This window comes from Sturnus vulgaris, chromosome 14, assembly GCF_052056855.1.
Source record: "Sturnus vulgaris isolate bStuVul1 chromosome 14, bStuVul1.hap1, whole genome shotgun sequence".
Classification (NCBI taxonomy): Eukaryota; Metazoa; Chordata; class Aves; order Passeriformes; family Sturnidae; genus Sturnus; species Sturnus vulgaris.
This window is the reverse complement of record NC_142256.1, coordinates 5,686,997-5,709,592: the sequence shown is the minus strand read 5'-3', so window position 1 is coordinate 5,709,592 and position 22,596 is coordinate 5,686,997. Positions and strand designations below refer to the sequence as shown.

The 22,596-nt window shown below is 48.7% G+C and overlaps 1 protein-coding gene across 4 annotated transcripts in view; it reads left to right on the top strand.

Annotated features, from left to right (window-relative positions):
- FGF13 (fibroblast growth factor 13) overlaps nt 1–22,596 on the top strand; it is a 160,965-nt gene that overhangs the window by 78,043 nt on the left and 60,326 nt on the right. For 3 of the 4 annotated variants that reach the window (XM_088173410.1, XM_014885009.2, XM_088173409.1), the window contains exon 2: nt 7,354–7,521. The exons of the other annotated variant lie outside the window; for it this stretch is intronic. In XM_088173410.1, coding sequence (XP_088029536.1) covers nt 7,354–7,521 — 168 coding nt within the window. The remainder of the gene's footprint in view (nt 1–7,353; nt 7,522–22,596) is intronic. 4 annotated transcript variants of the gene reach the window in all.

Here is a 22,596-nt window from a genome sequence, read left to right as displayed (position 1 = left end):
AAAATGCTCTGTAGAATTTCGGTTCGGGAGCAGAGCACATGGGTAGAATGGAAGTTACAGATTTGTAAATGTAAAGGTGGGAGGAAAGGTGGGTGTGCTTGTAACCTGCAAAGACCTCGTTCCCTAAATGAACTCTTTGAGAAGCTGTTAAAAATTCATTGCAAGATTTCCTGCAGTCACTTAAAGTTCAAGTGGGGTTGTGGGGGCTAATAATAAAAAGAGCAGTGTTTTTGATGTTAAATGTGAGTGTTAATGTGGTGTGCAGGGCAGGGAGCAGACTGGGCATGGTGTGAACGGTGCTGAGAGCAGGGATTGCAAACTGGAGCTGTGCAAGCCCTGCAGTGCCCAGGAACGGGGGTTCACAGCCCCGGGTACTCCCGAGTTTGTTTTGCAGTTGTTTGGGCCAAATATTCCTCTGCTGCAAATTGCTCTGAAGCTTTCCTTGGTATTTTTTTTGTTTAAGTGGAGCTGGTGTGAATCCACGCATTTCAGGCATTTCCAGCAGCAGCCTCCTTCCCGTGGTTTGAAGTTTCTCAATCAACTTGCAGAACAAATGTTCTCATTTCTTTGGAGCTGTGTAAAGTCCCAGTAGGCATAAACACAGTAATGCCACCCAACAGGGACTTGGCTCTGCTTTGGGAGCTTTCAAAGCAGGACAGGAGTGAGTGTGGCAGCCCAAGGCAGCTCCCCAGGTACAGCAGGCAGTGTTTAGTTTGAAAAGTGGTTTTTCCTTGTGCTAAAATAAAAACTTACTACCTCCTAAAAACCAGAAGCCAATTTATAGCCTGGTGTTGAAACAATATCTTTTTTTCTAAGCCACCCATTTGTCTTTGCTAACTTCGATAGACTGCTGTAAGCTGGAGGAGTGCAGCGTTCACTTCATGCACTGGAATGTGAAATATGATTTTTTTTTTTTTGGAGCTCTGCTGTGCCTGCTGCCTTGGGTTGTTTTTTATGTCATTTACGGTGCTGAACATCAGTGTGAGCATATTATGCAATGTAGTATAAAAATACACAAAGGCAATCAACTCTACTGTTCCTTCTGCTCTAGCAGAACAAACTTATTTGCTCATTTTGCCTTTTGCTTTCTGGAGAAGTTAATTGTGAGCAGTGTCTTGCAGCCTGTGTGCGTTTGTGCAGCAGGGGCAGCCCCTGTGCAGAGCTCCAGGTGTCTCCCAGGGTTGGCAGTGCCTGGTGGCAGTGTGGTGGCTCAGGGGCTGGGAGGTCACCTGTGCACACACCTGAATGCCGTGCCAGCCTGTGTGAAGTGGGTGCTGCTTTGTAGAAGGTGCCATGTCATTCGTGTGGTGTCACCTGGGCACTGTGCCCTGCTGGCTGGCACTGTGTGAGCCGGGAGTGGCTGTCCTGCAGCTGGCCAGTGTGAGCAGAGCAGGGATGTGCTGGGCCACGGTCACCACGGGAGTCATTTATTCACGGCTGCACACTCGTGGGCTTGAATTCCTTCTTGCAGAAACATTGAAATCCCTGTGGGATCAGAGTGCCAGCCCTGGAGCTCAGGAGTGAGCACAGACAGCTCTGTGCACCCAGCCAGCACTGACAGGGGCTGGGGGCCACCCCTGCTCACCCTGCTCACCCTGGTGACACTGGTTAAATTATATAGATATATATTTATTTTTTTCTGAAAGCACTTCTCTGCTGTTCAGCCTGTGTGTGTGTCCCTGGTCAGAGCTCTTTGTCCCTTTGGGTGGGTCCGGGTTCTGGTGCTCCCCAGGGCTGTGAGAACTCGCTGCCCCTCTCCATGGCACTCCCAGGCTTTTGGCTTCTGCTGATGAGTTCTCTGTGCTTCGCTTTGAAAAATTTCCTCTGAGGCCATTTCTCTGAACAGCTCTCTCTCTGAAATGAGTTTGAATTTTAAAACACTCCATTTCTTTCATCCTTCCTTTTGTCAATCCTCAGCCAATGGGGAAATAATCGTGAGGTGTCACCTGTCCTTTTGTGAATGCTCCTTCCAAGAGCAGTGCCCAGGAGCTGCCAGCTCTGAGATCCTTCAGGCTCATCTCCTGCTCCCCACAGCAAGGCTCATCCCTCCACATTTCCAGGAGGGGTGCACTCTATTCTTTGATTTTTTTTGCCATTTTCAGGCTGATTTTCCTTGCTTTGCTCTTCCTAGAGGATCCTGATATTTTTCAGTTCTTACTTTGGGTTTTTGTTTTTTGGTTGTTTTTTTTCTTCCCAACACTGGTGAAGTTTGTGTCTCTTTGCAGCCCAGCTGTTGACAATAATCCTCCATAAACAGGAAGAAAAAAGGCATTGCCACTTGTCTCTACCTCCCTTATTAATTTGAAACTATTCTCCTAGTTCTAAGTGGGGCTACATTAATAATCAAATTCTCATTAAAGTTATGATTCACAGGAGTACTCTAATATTTTCTAAGCAGCAGACTCTGGCTGTCCCAAGCTCTCAAGGACAGCTGGCTTCCCACTCATCCTGCACCTTCTCCCCTGCCTGATTTTCCCCACACTTCAGGGATATTCTCCTGGGAGCAGTGCCATTCCCTGCTTTTTCCCCCAGGCTCCGTCAGTGAAGAGCAGAAATTCAGTGTTGGGACACAAATGGTCACAATGATTTTTAAATTCACCCTGAGCTGGTCAGAGTGGGTTTGATGGTGGGCAGGGGTGAGGGAGGCTCATCTTTCCACCTGGGCTTGCTGTCCTCTCCTCCTGTGTCCCCTGCTGCTCCTGCCCTGTGTTTTTGGAGCAGAAGGAGCAATGTCTGCTCCAGCAGCTGCTGTGGCAGCCACAGCTTGTCCTGAGAGCCAAATCCTGGCTGCCTGTGCACTTTGGCTGCTTTATCTTTATTTGCAGCTTTATTTGTTTGTCTTCTGCAGCTGGCCAAGGTCCTGCTGTGCCGTGTCCTCCCTTGAGCCAGGCAGTGTCCCCAGTTCCACACTGGTGTGCTCCCAGTGCTCCCAGTGCTCCCAGTGCTCCCAGTGCCTGTTCCTTGCCATGCACACACCCCACAGAAATGAATGGCACCCTGTGAATTTCTGTCTCGTCTGCTGTGCTGCATGCACCGACCCACCTGCCTGGAGAGCAGCCAGCTTGCATTTATTTTAGCAGATGGGAAAAGCAGGAAACCACTGGGAACAGGCAGAGAAGAAATTCATTCATTCATTCATTCACTCATTCATTCATTCATTCATTCACTCATTTATTCATTGAGGGGCAAACACAGCAGAGCTCTGAGCTGAAATAAGAGTGGGCTTGAAAAACACAGATCCTGATGGGAGGGAAAGGAAAGGAAAGGAAAGGAAAGGAAAGGAAAGGAAAGGAAAGGAAAGGAAAGGAAAGGAAAGGAAAGGAAAGGAAAGGAAAGGAAAGGAAAGGAAAGGAAAGGAAAGGAAAGGAAAGGAAAGGAAAGGAAAGGAAAGGAAAGGAAAGGAAAGGAAAGGAAAGGAAAGGAAAGGAAAGGAAAGGAAAGGAAAGGAAAGGAAAGGAAAGGAAAGGAAAGGAAAGGAATGTGCTGGGGTCACAGTGGAGAGTGAATTGGGGCTGCTCTTAGCCCCTGGTGAGCAGGAACCTGGAGCTGTTGGTCACAGCTCAGCTGCAGGGGGTGAGAGCCCTGCAGAAATAAGCCCAGGAAGTGGCTGGTGTGGAGGAAATAGAATTGGATTGAGAGCAAACGAGCAGGAGCTGCTGCCCTGTGAGAAGGAGCTGGGCTGTCCCTGGCAGCCTCTCCTTGGCACTGACCCCATCCAGCAGCAGCTTCCAGATGCAATGAGAGCTCATTCTGAGCCTGCTTTTAATTGTGAGGAGTCATCTAAACGAAGTTGGGTCTTTCACAGGGTATTTTTTGCTGTTTTGTTTCAGTTTGAAACAAGCTGGTGTGGTGCCTGGGTTTGGTGGGGAGGAAGGAGTGGTGCAAAATGAGGGACTACAGAAATGGCTTGCTGTGAATAAAAATTAGAGAATTGGCTGCTTGTGCTTCCTGTAATATCCGTGTTCATTGTCAAAACTGCAAGTCAGAGTCAACCAGACTTCAGAGTTGGGAGCACACAGCTGCAAGCTGGAAATAAGATTTCTGGGTGAAGCACAAGTGCCAGGGCTGTTTGGTAAGAATGCTTCATCAAGATTTTGGCAGAGCTTAATGGTGAAATGGTTTGGATGGGCTGTGTGGTCATTAGGAGGTTCTGAGTGTTTCACAACCCCAGAATAGAACTTTTTTCCAATTAGCTTGTAAGTATTGTTGTGCTCTGGGTTTATGATGTTGTGCAGGTGGCTAACAAAAAAAAATCACTCCTTCAGCTGGGAGAAATTAGGGGGAAAATAAAGCAGTGATGAGAAGAAGCAAAGGGAATTTTTACTGTACGTATACCTGCGAGATTTTCAATTAGGAAAATGTAATTACAACAAAACACCCCCCCTGCCCTGCAGTCACTTGAAGAAGTTCTTTTAGAGAGGGATTTTTTAGGCTTGTTCCTGTAAGGAGCTGAAAGCAGCTTGACAGCAGAATGTTTTCCCCTAAAAAGGAAAAAAAAAAAAAATTCCTACACAACTCTAAAGAGCCCCAGGGCCTGGGTGACCTCATTTGTGACCTTTGTGTGGGTGAGGGAGGCAGGGATGGAGGAGGTGCCCAGTGAGGTCAGTGCTGTGACAGGGGGTGACACTGGGGGGGTGACACTGGGGGGGTGACAGTGACAGTGGGGTGGCATTGGCTGCTGCTCTCATCATTCCACAAAGCCATCCTGGGGCAGTGGTTTTTTGTGATTTCCTTCCCTCTGTGGTGCAGGATTTCAGGGGGGCTCTGATGCTCTGTGGCTTCAGCATCTTGTGTGTAGAGACACGACTTCAGCCTCCCCAAAAATGAATTTATTGCAAGTGTGAGCAGGCTGGGGCTCCCAGTGTGTAAAACGAGCCACTGGGGACTGAGGAAAAGTCACATCTCAGGTGGTGACCTGGAAAGTTCATTCAAGGATTGAATGGATCCACGGAAATAGAATTTTTTTGTGTTCAGTCGTGTCATACATACAAGAACAATAGTCCAACAGGAGCAGGAGAATTTGTTTTGCCTGGATTTTATTTTCCCTGTGGTTGCTACAGCCTGCAGGCAGCAGAGCTGAAACCTCTCTATGCAAAACCAGGGGGAAAGATATTTCCTTACAGCTTTATTAAACTCTGAATTACATCAAAGATTATTCATTTGGAACCCCAGCCAAGACCTATGGACAGGGTTGATGTTATGGATTCTGGCAATTCTGGATGGGACTGAAATGCAGTTGGACATAAAAGAAAGACACAAACCAGCAGACTTCAGCTGGTGTGTTTGTAGAAAGTAAACATGCTGGAATTTATCTTGAAAAGCATCCTGGTGCCAGCAGCCATCCTAGACATCACTTTCACTGAAGCTTCCAGGATGAAGAAATTCTGTTCCTGCTGGCTTGTTGACAGCAAGTTTTTATTAAAGTAATTATTATTATTATTTTATTTGAGCTGAAGAATGTGCTACAGGGTGATATTTAGCAAGCTGAATGTTTTGACTAGGAAACATAATAGTTACTGCAGATATTTTATATTTGCTGCTAAGCAAACTCCTCTCGTGTGCACAGTCACTGTGGGTTTGGTCTCCATCAAATTGGGAGGGGAAGGAACAAGGATTCATTTTTTAAAGCTGTGCAGTATTTATTTCTCACATCTGAGAATATACAGGTTCTTTAGCAGGAAATTAATGGCCTGTGTCCATGACATGTGGAGTCTTATTTCTGTTTTATTCGTGGGAAGATGGGAATGGGGAACACCAGTGTGTTCTACCCATGAGGATGGGGAGTGCATTAGGATAAAAGGGGTAAAAACTATTAATGTAACAGTAAAAACTATTATCTACTGCAATATATCAGTAAAAACGATTATCTGCTGAAATATATCAATAAAAACAATTATCTGCTGAGCTGTAAGAGCAGGGACACAATGCTGGGGCTGGCACCCTGGTTCCCTGTGTGCCTTCAGCAAGGTGCCAAGGAAATGCAGGTGTGCCCCAGTTCTGTGTGGGGTTGGGGACTCCTGCTCTGCTTTGGGGTATGGTTTTATCTCTCTGTGTTACACTACAAATACCAGTTGGTGGTTGCAGGCTGTCCTGTGAAGAAGCAGCTGATTTGTGCTCATGTGAGATGCTCTGTGTCTGAAGCTGGCAGCTGAGGAATCTCACTATCTCTCTTATTAAAGCTTCATTTTTTTTAGATAGTGGAAAAGTGTTTCAATTCTTTCTGGTAATGTAATACTTTGAGGTAGCTGGAACTTTCTTTATGTTTTATCTTTTTGCCATTTAATAGTCTGACCCCACTCAGAAACATTTCAGACTGTCTATCCTTTATGTTATTAATGGCTCTATTGATTTAGAAGATCAGCTTTAAAAATTACTTGCTGTTTTACAAGAAAACCATCAGAAGGATTAATGTGCTTTCTCTTTGTACATCTACTCCTCTATCCATGGAAAATGATGATGGAGTCAAATGTCACTGGGTTATCCTTGCTCTGAGGAATGGGGTGTGGTTCCTGTCCTGATGCAGGAATGGGGTGTGATTTTATATCCTGATGCAGGAATGGGGTGTGATTTTATATCCTGATAAAAGAATGGGGTGTAGTTCTCTATCCTGATAAAGGAATGGGGTGTGATTTTATATCCTGATACAGGAATGGGGTGTGATTTTATATCCTGATAAAAGGGATGGGATGTGATTTACATGGGCTGTGGTTCTCTATCCTGATACAGACATGGGGTGTGGTTCTCTATCCTGGTACAGACATGGGCTGTGGTTCTCTATCCTGGTACAGACATGGGCTGTGGTTCTCTATCCTGATACAGACATGGGCTGTGGTTCTCTATCCTGATACAGACGTGGGCTGTGGTTCTCTATCCTGGTACAGACATGTCCATGGTATTTTGGGGAGCAGTACCCTGCTGTGGCTCTGCTGCAGCTGTGGGCTGTTTGCTCTCTGGTGTTTTTGCAGACCCTGCCTATGGCCAGGCCATAAAAGCAGGTTTGGTTTGCTTTGCTCCTGATCTGCATGCAGGACACATCGAGGTGTTAGGGGAGAATAAAGCAAATACAGGAGGAGCTGTGTTGCTTTTCAGAGGTGTTATTCTACTTTTATCAAAGCTGCATGACATGGGATGGTGTTAAGGTTTATGAGAAGCAATGTTTATTAAAGTAAATGTTTTTTCCTGCCCTTCTACCACCATGACTAAGATACTTTACACTTTAAAGTTTATTTTCCCTCCTTTAACCTTCCTTCCCCTGCTGTCTCTCCCCACCCTGCCGTTTTGTAGTTGATTTGATTCTGGGATTGCTTTGCTCGAGCTCTAACCTGAGTTCATTTTGTTATGTGGTGACCACAGTTATGGATGACGCTCCCCCTGGCACTCAGGAGTACATTATGTTACGGCAAGATTCCATCCAATCTGCGGAATTAAAGAAAAAAGAGTCCCCTTTTCGTGCTAAGTGTCACGAAATCTTCTGCTGCCCACTGAAGCAAGTGCACCTCAAAGAGAACACAGAGCCAGAAGGTTTGTGGTGCTATGGATCCATGTTCTGTTTGTTTTTGCCGTGTCCCCGGGTGTGCTGTGTGTCCCCAGCCGTGCACTCGTGTCCCCCCCGCTTGCCTGCCAGTGTCCCCAGGGGCCACTGTCACCCGAGCCCCCGGGGCTCCTCCCCGGCCACGGCTCCGCTGCTTTTCCTCAGGGTCACTCAAGGCTGTTGGAGCTCTGCTGCTCACACCGTGCCCCGATCCTTGGCTGCCCCAAGCTGCTTGCTGCTGCCCGGCCCGGGCACTTCCCCGCGGCTCCGGGGCTGCAGCCCCTGCCCAGCGCCCTGCCCTGCACCGCCTCCTGCACTCGGCTCACGGCAGCTGCTCGGCGGCAGCGCGGGGCACCTTGTTTGGCATGCACGCCCGGTTGCATTTTGGGAAATGAAATGCATGCAGAGCAGAAAAAAAAAAAAAAAAAAAAAAAAAACCAAATAAAAAATGAGTAGATTGTTTTCCTTTTCAGATAAAGCAAAGGTATGGTCTCTCCTCGTGCTGTGTTTACTGATATGGAATTGCCAATGAGGTGTATCTCCTTCATCTAGTGTACATAAGATTAAGCTATTTTAAGTTCTATTTCTTAATACTTTCTCTCATTGTTCCATATGTGTTTTGCATTACTGCTTCCTATTCCACATGGTAAGCCTCTACTTTCTGCATTAGCTCTGGTATCTGCCGAGACAAATAATGCTGCTGCTGGTACAAGTGTTCTAAGATGAAATATTCAGGGCTGGATTTGGCCACAATGGTGTCTGCAGGAATGGCAGAGTGAGCAGCTTGGAGTTCTTATCCCAAATCATTTGCATTATTCTCTCTGTAATGATGGGCATCGGTTGCTCAGCTCTCACTATTAGCCCAAAATGTTTCAGTCAGTTGCTTTCTTCTGTTACATTCCCCAAATTCTGCATGAATGTTCTTTGTACCACCTGTGGGAGAGTTGTATCTTTTAAAATGAAAGTATTTTATTAAAATAGCATTTATCATCTCACCAGAAACACTAACTGTGGTACACGTTCTGGTTTAAGGCCTGGGGAGAGGTTTCTTGTTTCAATGGTGATGGAACTGAATGTTAAAATGAGAGTTTGAGGAAAGTCCAGTTGTCCTCTCATTCTGGGGCTGACTTGGTAGAAGTTGAGATTTCATGAGTCAGTGAACAGGAAGGGCAGGTGAATCCTTGAATTTCTTGTCACCTGCCTGGGTTTGTGCTGTTCATGAGTAAATTCTGAGCCCAGGGCTGTTCCTGTCCAGCTCCCTGGGAAGGTGCTGGCAGCAGAACCTCTGCAGGAGCTCAGCAGGAAAATCCCATTGCCATGAGCATGAAAGGTGGGCCCTGCACCTCCTCCTGACTGCTGTGCTCTCCCTCAATCCCCTGAATTCCCCGAATTCCCCGAATTCCCTGTGTGCTGCTGTGGGACTCCAGCAGCAGCTCCTGGCTGTTCCAGTGGAATCTGCACTGGGACCTGGATTCCTGCAGAGCAGGAGCTGGGCTGATGGTTCCAGGGAGAGAATCACCAATTTATACCTGAGGATTTCAGTGACCAAATCACCAATTTACACCTGAGGATTTCAGTGACCGAATCCCCAGTTCACACCTGGCCTGTCCAAGAGGAGCCAGGAGAGCAGAGCAGTGCTGAGCCTTTTCTCTGCAGTCTGCAGGGACAGGATTTGGTTCAGTGCTGGGGAATTTGGGATGTGCTGGGGAAGGCTGGAGCAGTGCAGGTTCTGGGCAGCACCAGGAGTTGTTCCTGTTGTGTTCTCCCTAAATCTGCAGGGCCTGTGTCACTGCTGCCTCCATGGCACTCCTGCTCATCCTCAGGGACATGGTTGGCTCTCAGAGGAAGGTTTGTCACCTTTTATTGCCTGCACAAGGATGGATGAGTGTCTCTTCCCAGGAGTGTTGCATTCCCACCAGGAGCTGTGGCCACGCTGGTTTTCCTGTCACCACCCGAGGAAATGGGAGCTCAGTTTTTGCTGTTGTGTGATTCCTCTGAGAGATGCTGTCTCTGGCACGGGAGGGAGAATATCTGAGAATATCTGATCAGGAATCCTCTGTTGTAGTTCAGGTTGCCTGGGCTGCTTTCTGTTTTTCTTCAGGCCCTGTGAATTGCTTGGCAGTGGTGTTAGATCCTCTGGAAGTCTGATGGGAGCATCCTCAGTGGGTTGTTGGCATGAGGCTCGAGCAGTTCTGGTTGTGAGGTGATCTGAGCTGTGCTTTCCATGGGAGTTAATGGAGTGGCTGAAACAAATCCTGGCAGAAATCCCTTCCAGTGTGAGCCCAGCAGCTAACAGCTCGCTTGTGCTGTTAGGATAAAGGAAAAGGAATGTTTAAACTTGTTACTGTGACATAAATTACACATTTTGGAGGGTACTGGAAGGTATGACAACTAGGAAGCTGTTAGCAACCTTCTCCAAGTAAAATGTCATAATGGAAGTTTCATGGAAAATTGCAGACTTGGAAGAGTCTGCAGAGTATAAAAATGGATTTTTTAATCTGCTGAATGGTGGCATGGGAGCACAGATAAAACCTGTGTGTTTCTGATTTGCCACCCTTTTGTTTAGATGATGGATTTCTCTGCAGCTTTAACCACTTTGGTACAGGGTAGTGCCTGGGGAGCCTCATTTATCACTTGAGGATTTGGACTCCCTGGGCATGCAGGTAAAAGGTTTTCCAGGCTTTTCGTGGGGGTGTTTGGGGAATGTTCAGTGCTACTCCATCATTTATCATGTCCTGGGCCTGTTTCTAAAAGCAAAAGTGGGAAGGAGAAAATGAGATCCATGTTTCCTAAATTAGAAATTCCTTGGTTTCCTGCTCTTTCCCCCACACCTGCAGCCTCACCTTTATGGCCAATGCACTGAGGAGAGCAGGTCCAGGGCAGTTCTGTGGTACCTGCAGGGCTCAGGTGAGCTCCTTGGCCCAGCAGGTGGAGGAGGGGGAGCAGCAGGAGATGTCCAGGATGAGCTGTGCCCCAATGCAGACTCCTGGGCTCAGGTGGGTCCTGGGGCCGTGCAGGAGCTGAGCTTTGTTCTGCATCTCCAGCTCCGTGTGGCCAAAGCCACTGCAGGGCTCACAGGGCCGGGGTCTCAGAGCCACTGCAGGGGTCACAGGGCCGGGGTCTCAGAGCCATTGCAGGGGTCACAGTGTTGGGGTCTCAGAGCCATTGCAGGGGTCACAGTGTTGGGGTCTCAGAGCCACTGCAGGGGTCACAGGGCCGGGGTCTCAGAGCCATTGCACAGCTCACAGGGCCGGGGTCTCAGAGCCATTGCAGGGCTCACAGGGCCGGGGTCTCAGAGCCACTGCAGGGCTCACAGGGCCGGGGTCTCAGAGCCATTGCAGGGGTCACAGGGTCAGGGTCTCAGAGCCATTGCAGGGCTCACAGGGCCGGGGTCTCAGAGCCATTGCAGGGCTCACAGGGCCGGGGTCTCAGAGCCATTGCAGGGCTCACAGGGCCGGGGTCTCAGAGCCACTGCAGGGCTCACAGGGCCGGGGTCTCAGAGCCATTGCAGGGGTCACAGGGTCAGGGTCTCAGAGCCATTGCAGGGCTCACAGGGCCGGGGTCTCAGAGCCATTGCACAGCTCACAGGGCCGGGGTCTCAGAGCCATTGCACAGCTCACAGGGCCGGGGTCTCAGAGCCATTGCAGGGCTCACAGGGCCGGGGTCTCAGAGCCATTGCAGGGCTCACAGGGCCGGGGTCTCAGAGCCATTGCAGGGCTCACAGGGCCGGGGTCTCAGAGCCATTGCAGGGCTCACAGGGTCAGGGTCTCAGAGCCATTGCAGGGGTCACAGGGCCGGGGTCTCAGAGCCATTGCAGGGGTCACAGTGTTGGGGTCTCAGAGCCATTGCAGGGCTCACAGGGTCAGGGTCTCAGAGCCATTGCAGGGGTCACAGGGCTGGGGTCTCAGAGCCATTGCACAGCTCACAGGGTCGGGGTCTCAGAGCCATTGCAGGGCTCACAGGGTCAGGGTCTCAGAGGCAGCAGCTCAGGCAGAGCTGCCATCCTTACCTGGCTGCTGCTCCCGTGGCTCTGGGCATTGCTCACAGCTGCCTCCACGCAGCAGCAAAACCCAGAGAGTTTTTGGAGCTTCCCTCGAGGCAGGAATGCAGTGCCAGCAGCACAAGGGCCATCTCAAGTGCATTTTGCAGCTATTTGTTCTCTTAAATAGTTTAAACATAAGCTGCTGCTGCTTTCTGTATAAAACATGGTTACATAAAAAGGAGTCAGCTCCTGGAAAACTAATTTGAGTTGTATTATTACATCCAGGGAAGGGAATAAAATGAGAGAAATGTTTTTAAAAAGCACCCATTGGTTAGTCACAGTCACACAGTCAAGAGTCTTGGACACTTGCCCATAGCTCTGTTTTTATGTGGGATTTTTTTTGCCTTTTGCTATTTTTTTTTTTTTTGTAACATTTAGTCTCCCTCTGGGCATACATAACCTTTTTACACAGAAAGGCAGACAAGCATGGCAAAATACGTATTGGGGATGGGGAGAGGGAAATCTGGGCTAGCAGCTGGTAATGAGGAGAGGCAGCTTTCCTCAACCTCCAGGAAATCTGATTAGATAGAAAACGTTAAGGATGCTAATGTGAAAAAAGCTGCTCTGTGGTTGCCCTTGACAATGGCTCGTTGCCTTCATCCCTGGCAGTGGGGTGAGTGCAGAGCCAGCCTGGGCTGAGCAGAGGGAGGATGTTCAGACACATTTTGTGCATCTCCCCCTAGCCCGTGTGTGACTTCTGTCACCACAGAAATCAGCAGAATAACTATTGGCAATGTGGAGCCTCTCTGCTGTGGTGCAGAGTGTCCCTCTGGTGTCCCCAGCATCGTGGCCCCACTACAGCCCTGTCACTGGCACTCATAATTATATCCTTTTCTTCTGGACTAAATCAGCCCTATTAGCCCTGCTGGCTCCTTTAATTATGCTAATGCTTGTGTATTTCTGCAGTTTAGAGGAGAAAAGGAAAGGAGAAGGGGGAGGAGAACTGTGTTTGGAATCAGAGAATTGTGAGAGGTTGTTAAACTTTTTGTATTGTTCAGAACTAAAAATGACTTTGTGTTCCAGTGAGGAATAATGAAGATGAGCCACATGGAAGAGGCACAACGTGCAGGACATTGAGGCACAGTGGGACCCCAGTTCAGCACCTGTGCTGTGGTTCCCTGAGCCTTCTCAGGTTTGACCTTTAGGCTCAGGTTTGACCTTTAGGCTCAGGTTTAACCTTGGGCCTGGCCCAGGTGCAGGAGGAGCCCCTGGTTCATGTGCTCTTCCTGGAACTCCATCCCTTGGGCACTGAACTCACCACATTTCACACTTTTCCTCATTTCAGTGCAGTGTTTGCTCTTGTCATTTAACCCTTTCCTGCTGGGCAGTGTCTCCTGCTGGTGGTGCTGGCTCCTGAGCCCCCCTCACTGCCCCTGCCCTCAGCACAGCCTTGTTCTGGGTTCTGCTTTCCCTGCCCCTCTCAGCTCCTCCTGGGGGATGTGGAGCTTTTCCCTCACCTCATTCCCAGGTTCTGGCACTGGCAGGAAGCAGCTGAGCAGTGCCTAAGCCTTCTCCAGTACTGAATGAAATCAGAATGAAATCCTAAATCCTGCCTGTCTGGGTGCTCTGCAGTTGCTGCTGCTGTGGGACCACATCTGGGTGAGGGATGAGCTAAAGGCAGGGACAGAAACCAAAGGGCTGGAGCTGCCACCAGTATAATGGCTTTTTCCCCCAGAAAGAAACCATCTTGGACTGGAGTGATGTCCTGGTAATCTCCTGTTTTGGGGGGTTGGGGTGTCCTGGTAATCTCCTGTTTTGGGGGCTGGGGCAGTGCTGACCCTGCACTCTCCCTCAGAAGCTCAGAACATCCCTCAGGACAGCTCAGTCCTGCCCATGGCTGAGCCCTCCTGCCCTGATCCTCCAAAGCCTTTAAGCTCGAGATTAACTTTAAGCACGAGTGCTCCCAGCAGAGTCACAGGGCTGGGAGGTGTTTAATGAGCTTACCTGAACACAGGCTGGGCCTGGCTCAGGTTCAGGCTCAGACAGTGCAAATCCAGAGTAATTCCACCAAAATCCAAGATTTCCTCAATATTTACTTGTCTGCAAATGAGATCAGAACCCCCTGGAATGGTACAGTTTGATTTCTTCTTTTCTCCCTCCCTCTGCAGTCACTGTGGCCCTTCTTGGCACAGTGATTCATGGCTGAACATGCAAGCCATCACAGGAGTCCTGAGCAGCAGAGAAATTTAATATATTCATTTATAAAGAGGGAAGAAAAGGATTTGATGCTCAAATACTGCTCAGGAAGAGCAGCAGTAACAGAGCCTGAGCACCTGAGCACAGGTACTGAGCTGGCACCTCTGGGGGTCTGGGCAGAGCCTTCTGTGTGCTCACAGCATCTGGAAACAGCAGAGCTTGGTGTGTTGGTCACACTCGGCTCTGAGAATGGTGTGGCTGGAGGAAATGAAGATCAAATGCCAATAACAAAGCTAGCTGGTAATGAATGGTTGGTTTATTGACCTGGGTTTCCTGCTGGTAGAATCCAGAGGTGCAGCTGGGAGTGTGAGAGTGCAGTTGGTAACAGATCTGTGCTCTGTGGCATTGGGAAAGTCAAAGTCCTGGCATTAGGAGCAGCTGTAGAACTTTTATTTCAATGTGATTATTTTTAATTCTCAAACTGGACCTGACCTTGCCCCTGAGCAGGTCATGGCAACCCAAAAAGAAATCTCTTACCTTACCTGTGTACCCTTGGAGAGAAATCTTTTATCTGTGCCTTTTGCTGTTTTGTTCTAATCTCAAAGTAAATATTCACTATGGAGACAGTATCTGGCACTTAGCATAGCTGAACTGGGACATTTAGACCAAATGAGTCACCCTGATATTCTTTTCTCATCTCATCTTTAAAGGACTCTGAGATCTTCAAAGAGTGTTCCTTGTGTGGAGGAAGGCCTTTGTCTTGCTGCTTTTGCATCCCATGACTCTCCTGAGGAAGCATCAGGCTTCCTTCTCCAGTCTGTCCCCGTTTTCAATCAGGAGATGCAGTTCTGTATTAATAATGAAGATTTCCTTTGTGCCTCTCTCAGCTACACAGCCCCTGGTAATTATTGCACAGCCCTTTATCAGTGGCAGTGCCTGCACTGTGCAAACACTGAGTGCCTTTGGGCTGGGATCATGGCAAAGCTTCCATCATGTCCTAGGTTAGGCTCAGTCTAAAGGAGGAGGAGTTCGGGTGCCCAGCTGTCAGTGCAGAGCTGTTTCCTTCGGTTCCTGGATTACCTGGTCAAGGTGATCAGGCACAGGAGGCCCACCAGGCAAGGCAGGGAGCAGCAGAGCTGCCCTGCCCACACCTGAGCACTGGAACTGCTCACAGGTAGCTCAGGTAGATAATGGTCTGTGGTTCCCAGTCCAGGCTCAGCTCAGCCCAGTCCTAACTCAGGGCTTTCTGCTCTGCATCCCATCAGCAGCTGCTGCCTCTGAGGGCACAAAAAACCCAGCAAGGTTCAGCAGAGCCTGGCAGGCTGCTCCTGTCCTGGATTGTCTGGAGAAGAAGAGGGCTCAGTCTTACCTGGGGCTCAGTCACACCTGGATCTCAGTCTCACCTGGGGCTCAGCCTGCTCTCCCTGAGCTCCCTCCAGGTGTTTTCCCTCCCTGTCCTTGCTCAGGTGCTGCTCTGGCAGGGCTGGGGGTGCTCTCTGGGCAGAGCTGCAGGATTTTCACAGCCCTGCAGGAATGTGCATTTCTCTTCTCCCTGGTTGCATAAGCAGTGAACTTCTGCAGGGAGCACATTTGTCTTCACTTCTTGTTCTCTTTCAAATGCCCTGACCTGAAAGCTGGAGAGGCTGCAGCAGCTTTGCCCAGACCTCTGTGAGCAGCAGGATTGCAAAAGGGCAGAATTTCCATGGAACACTTACATAAAGTTACTGAATGCTTTTTCAGTGGTACCTGAGTGTTGGGGGAGCAGTCACTGCTCAGGCTGTTTCATATTCAGGTTTTTTTGCCCACTGGTATCTATCTGCAGAATTTTCCTTGCTCTCTACAACTTCTTTCCTTTTGCTTATGTGCTTAAAAAGTTCCAGCTTTTGTAGGACAGTGCAAAACATTTGCACATCTCCCTTGAAGGCAGCCCTTGTCCTCCAGGAGGGAAAGGTGTGGTGCTCAGGAAGGATGACCAGGGTGTGCTGGGCATTGTTCTGGTGGTTGATTCTTTCTGCCACGTGTTTGAAAACAGACAGATGGATCTTTTTTTCTCTGAAAGACAGTTCACAAAGGTTTACATAAACCCTGGGGATTACAAGGCACACAGACCTGCAGAGGTTCTGAGCTGCACATCAGTCACAGCACATGGCTGTAGTTCTCCTCAGTGACAGTATTGATCCTATAAGGAAAACAAGGAATTGAGCAGAAATCCTTTCCAGGCATCTTGGATATTCCTGGCCAGTTTTTTCAGGTGTGCTAAATAATTCCTGCATGTTGATTTAGGAAGGAAAACCTTGAGAACAGACCCAAGTTACTGCACAGGGAGTCTTTGGTTCACATGCCAATACATGCCTGACATGATTTAATGCTCCAAACTCTGCATTCCAGTCACAATCCGATTTTCATATCCTTTTGTACGTTCAGTGGAGTGCATTGGCTGCTGTAGAATGCTGCCCGTTGATGTCTGAGCAGGTGTATTTCTGGCAGATTCTTTAATTTGCACGTGCAGATGAGAACAGGAGGGTAATCCAGGAGACTGGGGAAGGTCCCAGGGCAGCACTGGGACAATTTGGTATTGATGTCATCTCTCCTGCAGCAGAATTTGTACTGTCTCGACAGAACTGAAAAGGTGCCTTTTAAAAGCCAATGTCTCAAAAGGACATGGCAAAAAAAGCCAAGCCCAGCACTCCTGCCAGGTTTTTTTAGTGGTGTGGTTTGGAATTGTTTTGGGGTTTTTTTAGGAGTTTCATTGCCAGCTTTTGAAGTCAGCTCGTTTCCCAGAGGGTGGTGTTGAGATGGACACTTGCTGACATTTTTCTCTCTAAGTCCTTGGCCAGAGTTTGATTTTTTGGAATGCACTCCTCCTGTGTGTGCCCTGAGAGGTGCTGGGCTGCAGGCCAGTCTGAGCTCTGGGATCCATCCCCAGAGATTGCAGCTCATCCCTCTGGAAGGCAGCAGAGCCTGCAGAGCTTCTGCATTTCTGTCCTCTCCTCCAGGAGCTGCTTCTGATCCAGGTACAAACTCTGGGCCTTCATTCCAGTTCTGTCCCTGGCAATCTCGGTTTCAGCAGTGCTTCTCTCCCTCTGAGCTGATGTCTGAGCTGGCTCCTGTTGCTCCAGGATCCATTTCTGTTCAGCTCTGGAGAAAACATTCTGCCTGGGAGGCAGGGGCAGCAGGGGAGGAAAGCCCAGTGAAGCACTGTCACCTTTCCAGTCTCCTGGAATTGATGAACTTTTGCTTTCAAGGGCACAAATCCTTTGAATTTTTTTTTTTTTAATAATCTATAAATCAAGGTTTATAAGGAAAAGCATGCAAACCTAAATTCACACATCAGATTTCTCAAGAGACTTGTGAGGCTGCAGGTTCATTAGGAAGGAAACTTGTTAAAAGATTAAGTTGTAGTACTTTGATTTAGGATGAGACTCCAGGGAAGGATCAAAACAGATCATTCATTACAGCTGATTTGCAGAGCAAATTCACAAATAGTTCTGGGCTAATTTTATGGTCTTTAAAAATCTCGTGGCAGCAGTGTTAAGAATGTGGGAGAGTGGGAATCTCATTTCTCCGTGTTGTAATCACAATTGTTGTTATTTTTTGTGTCGTGCCCTTTGCTCACATTTGGAGTGGAGGACTCATCTGTACACACAGAATATCAGCGTGTGTTAAATATTGATTTGTGTGGAGGTTTGTGGAAAGGAAGTTCCTCAGTCGTGTTTGCTCCAGCTGTGGAACATCTGTCCGAGGCCAGATGTGCACCAGGGTCATGTGGGAGAGGGGACAGGGGCAGGAATATCTGGGATATCCCCCTGGGAAGGAAGGCTCTGCCCTTGGGGAGCTGTCCTGGGCGAGGTGTGCCCTCAACTCCACCCCACAAAGCTCCTGGGGCCCCGCAGAGCCGTTTCCAGTTCATTACTGAGCCCCAGGCACTGGGGTTCACACCCCTTTGTTGTGTGCAGGGGGGATGCACTGGGACATGGGGGGTGTCAGAGCTCACCTGTGCTCAGGTGTGCAGGGTCACAGCTGCCCCTCAGCCCAGGCTGATGTGCTTTAGATACTGAGACACAATAAACCAGGGCTGTGCTCTTCTGGAACAAAGCCATTTTCCAATTACATTTCAAGTATGTGTCTTTTTTTATTTCTGCCCTTCTCCATTTTACAGGTGGGTAAATACAGTGGAGGGATTGGCAATCACAGAATTAATCAGGAATATAAAATGAATCCTCTGAGAATGTTCCTGTAAGTTCAGAAGCACCATCAGGCTTCCCCTGATGTCTCCTCAGACCTGGCTCTTGTCTAACCTAGAACCTGAGAATTGTTCTCTCCCCACGGTCACAGCTCTGCTCTCTGGGACTGTGCACCACCAGGCAGGAAGGAAATTGCCTTGTTAATCCAATTTAACAGAGCAGCAGGAAATGGTTGTATCGGGTATCATGTACAGTATTGATCACTGGGAACCTTTAGCTGTAAGGAGATGATACAAGTTAGAGAAATGTGCATTAAATGCATTAAATTCGTGTTTCTGTAAATGGCTGATTACAGAGAGGGGCTTCAAAAGGAAGGGAAAGAAAAATAGGGAAACATTCAAGTTTGGCTGGCAGGAGAAATATTTCTCAAACTGGTTTAGATTATTCAGATTGCAATGCAGTGGCTTTTTGTCACAAAGAAAGTCTTGATTAATAGTATGCAAAAGTAGGTTTTAGTTTTACAAATGGTGCTGAATTGAGAGTCAAGCAGATAATGAGAAACAATTTAATCTGATACATGATGGGGATTAATTTTGAGTACCTGGCTGTAGCAGGGCAGCAGAGCTCAATGCAGATAAATGGGAGATAATAAGCTTAGGAGTAAAGAACTCCATAGTAAATGAGTGCTCAGCTGCTGCAGCAGGCTGAGTCAGGGGAAAAAAAGAGAAGTTCCTGGAGAAAAATGTTCTGTTCAACAGCACAGGCAAGGAGGGAAATGGGAAAAAATCGAAAACGAACAACCCATCAAGTGTGAGTGCCTAAAATCACCCCAAAGTCTCATTTTCGAGGTTACTGAGCTGCTGCTGAAGGGGGGGAGCAGGGGACTGTGAGCCAGGGTCAGGGGATGGAGAGACAAAGTGCAGCTCCAGGGGAAAATGCACCTCTGGTGGACAGGAACGGTCCTTGAGGGTCAGGGGTCTCTAAAGAAACCCCAAATCTGCTGCTGGGGAGAAGCAGGAACTCGTGGGTTTGGAGCCCAGTGGCACAAGGTGAGCAGATTTATTTTATTCCACTGATCCCAGGTGGGAATTTAAATTGTGATGAAATTCAGAGCAGAGCTGAGGAGCTGCCAGAGCATCTCCAGAGAGGAACCTGGGGAGGTGTCAGGGGAAGCCCCTGCTTGGAGCAGAGCTCTCTGTGGTGCAGGGATGTCTCAGCAGGGTTTGCCTGGCCTGGGGGGACACAGGAGACAAGGTGCCAAGGTGCCAAGCTATCACCTCCCAGGAGGGGCAGGTGTGCTTGTGCCCCACAGAACTTGTGGGATTCTCACTCAGGAAAAAGCTCCTCTGCCTCCTCTCCTTGACTCTGCAGTTGTTTTATTTCCCCCCTTGTTTTCTGGTGTCTCACTGTGATGACTTGGCCTGATTTAGGTTTTCAGTGCATTCGTGGTGTAACATCAGTGCTGTTGTGACACCAGTGGGTAAGAGGCCAGATGTGGTTTGCAGGAAAAAGAAGCATTTTTAACTCACTAAAAGATGCTGCTTCTCCTAAAAGTCATTGTCCATGTCCTACCTAAGGAATGAAGTAAATGCCCATTTTTTTCAGTATTTCCTCCTGATTTCTGTCTCCTTTCCTGCCATGCTGTGGTTCTGTGGCTCAGTGAGGATGGCAGGGAGGATCACTCTGTTGATGGCAGGAGGAAACAGCAGAGCTCGGGGTTCTGTCCTGGGGGTCAGTGGAAGGTTCTGGAGAGGGGAGCTCAGGGGGCAGAGCCTGCTCAAGGCTGGGGTCAGGGAACAGTGGCTGCTGTGGTTAAATCTGAATAAATCTGCCTGGGCTGGGCAGGGGGCACAGGGCTCCTGGTGCCTGTTCTTGCTGTGGTTGGATTAGGGCAATATCTGCCCATGGGATTGTCTGGTCTCCTGTGATAAAAACTGCTTCCTTCCCACTCAAAATTACACAATCTCAGTAGATAATCACAGATGTTATTTCTCTGTCAAGTAATAAATTCACACAGGGTCAGTTAAATCAGGATTTTGTGTCCTCAGCTCTGGTAGAAGATCAGCTGCTCTTGCTGTGAGTGCCCTTGGCCCAGTAATGGTTCTCTGCATTTTCCTGCAGGATATTCCCAAAATCTGGGTTACAGTCTGAGCTCCTACAGGTGTTCTAAAGATGTGCAACTTACCTTTAGAATAAAACATTCAAGGTAGAGGACACAGAGGAGCAGTGCACTAACCTCCAGGGATGCTCCAGCATTCCAAGGTAGCAATTTAATCAAAAAGACAAGTAATTAAAAAATGAGCATTAATTAAAAATCAATAGCTCAGCAACTGTTCTCTTCCTGTGCTGTTAACATCAATCTGTTCGTGCTCTGGCACCTCTGGGAAATGGAAACTCCTGGAGCTGCCCAGGCTGGAGCTGTGGCACCTCAGAGGGGGCACAGGGGAGGTGCAGGCAGGGACAGCTGGGGGACCAGGGGAGGGTGGCCCTGGGCTGGCTGTGTCACCACAGGGAGGGTGATTTGGGCTGGCTGTGTCACCTCTGGCTGTGTCACCACAGGGAGGGTGATTTGGGCTGGCTGTGTCACCACAGGGAGGGTGGCCCTGGGCTGGCTGTGTCACCTCTGGCTGTGTCACCACAGGGAGGGTGGCCTTGCCCCTGATGCTGGAGCCACTGTTCCCCTGGCTCAGCAGCTTTTGGTTCAGCTCCTCTCTCTCAGGCTCAGTGTTCTGGAGCATCCATCCCCTGCTCTCCTTGCAGCTGCCTTCGAGCTGCAAATCAAGCCTCTCCTTTTTTCACTGACTGGCTTTTTTTTAAAAATAAATTTGTCTTAAAATTAATACAGTCAAAAAGAGAGTCTAAATAACAGAATATTCAGCTAAAGCCTCCTTCAGCAGATTTGAGTGCAATACTGAAAATGAACTGTTATCTTTTCAGTTATACTTACAGAATGCAGATTTGAATTGCAAAAAGGACATTAAAATAGCTTGTGCAATTTAAAACAGACTGAGTCAAACTGACAAAGCAGAAAATAACATGAGCTAGAGATGCACTTGTGTGCTATATCATGTTAATGATTCTGTTTTCTAAACCAGAAACAGCTCAATAATATATGTTGTTTCCAAACAAATGTATGTTTTATTAAAATAAATTAAAATAGAGAAGAATACAGCAGTGTGGAATGGGAAGGCATGCCATTATTCAGAAAGATTAGGCTTGCTATACATCAGAGGTTTTTGGCACGACCCACTGTGAACTTGTGTAGTGTCTGTAAAGATTTCATCTGCAGGTTTTACATCTGGCCTCAGTCCCTTTGTGTGACAAAGACACAGCCCAGGAGGAAAGTTATCCAAGAATTGTGCAGAGATATTTGCTCCAAAGCCGTTCTGGAGATCACTGATCTGACCTTGGAGCTGCACGAGGACAGCAGCAGCAGAGTGGGAAAATTGGGGATTTGCTGCTTGGTCTGAGAGCCAAAGCATTTGTGTTTGGGATGGACCAGGACAGGGGACAGAAGTGACTGAAAGCTTTTGTGGCAGCAGCTGAGAGTGAAGGGACAGCTCTGAAGGGGGTGTGGAATGGCCAGGCCAGGCTGTGATCCTGCTGGGACAATTCCTGCTGGGACAATTCCTGCTGGGACAATTCCTGCTGGGACAATTCCTGCTGGAATAAACTCTGAATTCCTGCTGGAATAAACGCTCAATTCCTGCTGGGGCAATTCCTGCTGGGGTAAACCCTCAATTCCTGCTGGGGCAATTCCTGCTGGGACAATTCCTGCTGGAATAAACCCTCAATTCCTGCTGGGGTAAACCCTCAATTCCTGCTGGGGCAATTCCTGCTGGGACAATTCCTGCTGGAATAAACCCTCAATTCCTGCTGGGGTAAACCCTCAATTCCTGCTGGGGCAATTCCTGCTGGGGCAATTCCTGCTGGAATAAACCCTCAATTCCTGCTGGGGCAATTCCTGCTGGAATAAACCCTCAATTCCTGCTGGAATAAACCCTCAATTCCTGCTGGGGTAAACCCTCAATTCCTGCTGGGGCAATTCCTGCTGGGCTGATTCCTGCTGGGGCAGTCCCTGAGCATGTCCTTGGTGCTCTGGATTGCTGCAGAGCTGCTCCAGGGTCCCTGTGCCTGTGGAGCACCACTGGAGGTTTCCTGCCAGGCTGCTCTGCCGTGTCCTGGGTGCTGCCTGTGCTGTGATGTGATCATTCCTTACATCTCTGCATGATAGCCTGGGAGGGCTGCGTGCCCAGAGATCCCCTCTGGCTGATCTGTCAGCTTCCCTGACAGCTGTTCTACAAGGGTTTATCAGCAGGACTCAAAGGTGCCTTTCTGGCACTTGGAATATGTAGAATTTCCAATAGGGAAGCTCTCTCTGCTTGCTGATGCAGCCCAGGCAGCAAAGTCAGGCCAGATGTGCTGGGGAGGGTTTGGGTGCAGCACAGCTGGGTGTGGGGGAGCTGAGCAGTAAATCCTGCAGTGGTTCCTCTGTCAGGTTCATGCCCTGGGCCCCGTGGTTCTCCTGCCTGCAGCCCTGGCTCTGGGGGTTAATCTGGGGCTGCCTGAGGTTGCCTCATTGTGCTCCTGGTGCTGACAATGAATGGGGGTGTGATTAAAAATGGTGCTGGAGTTGTTAATTCAGTTCCTCTCAGACTGCAGCTCTGACACTCTTATTTTGAGACTCTTCAATCTGAGGTTGG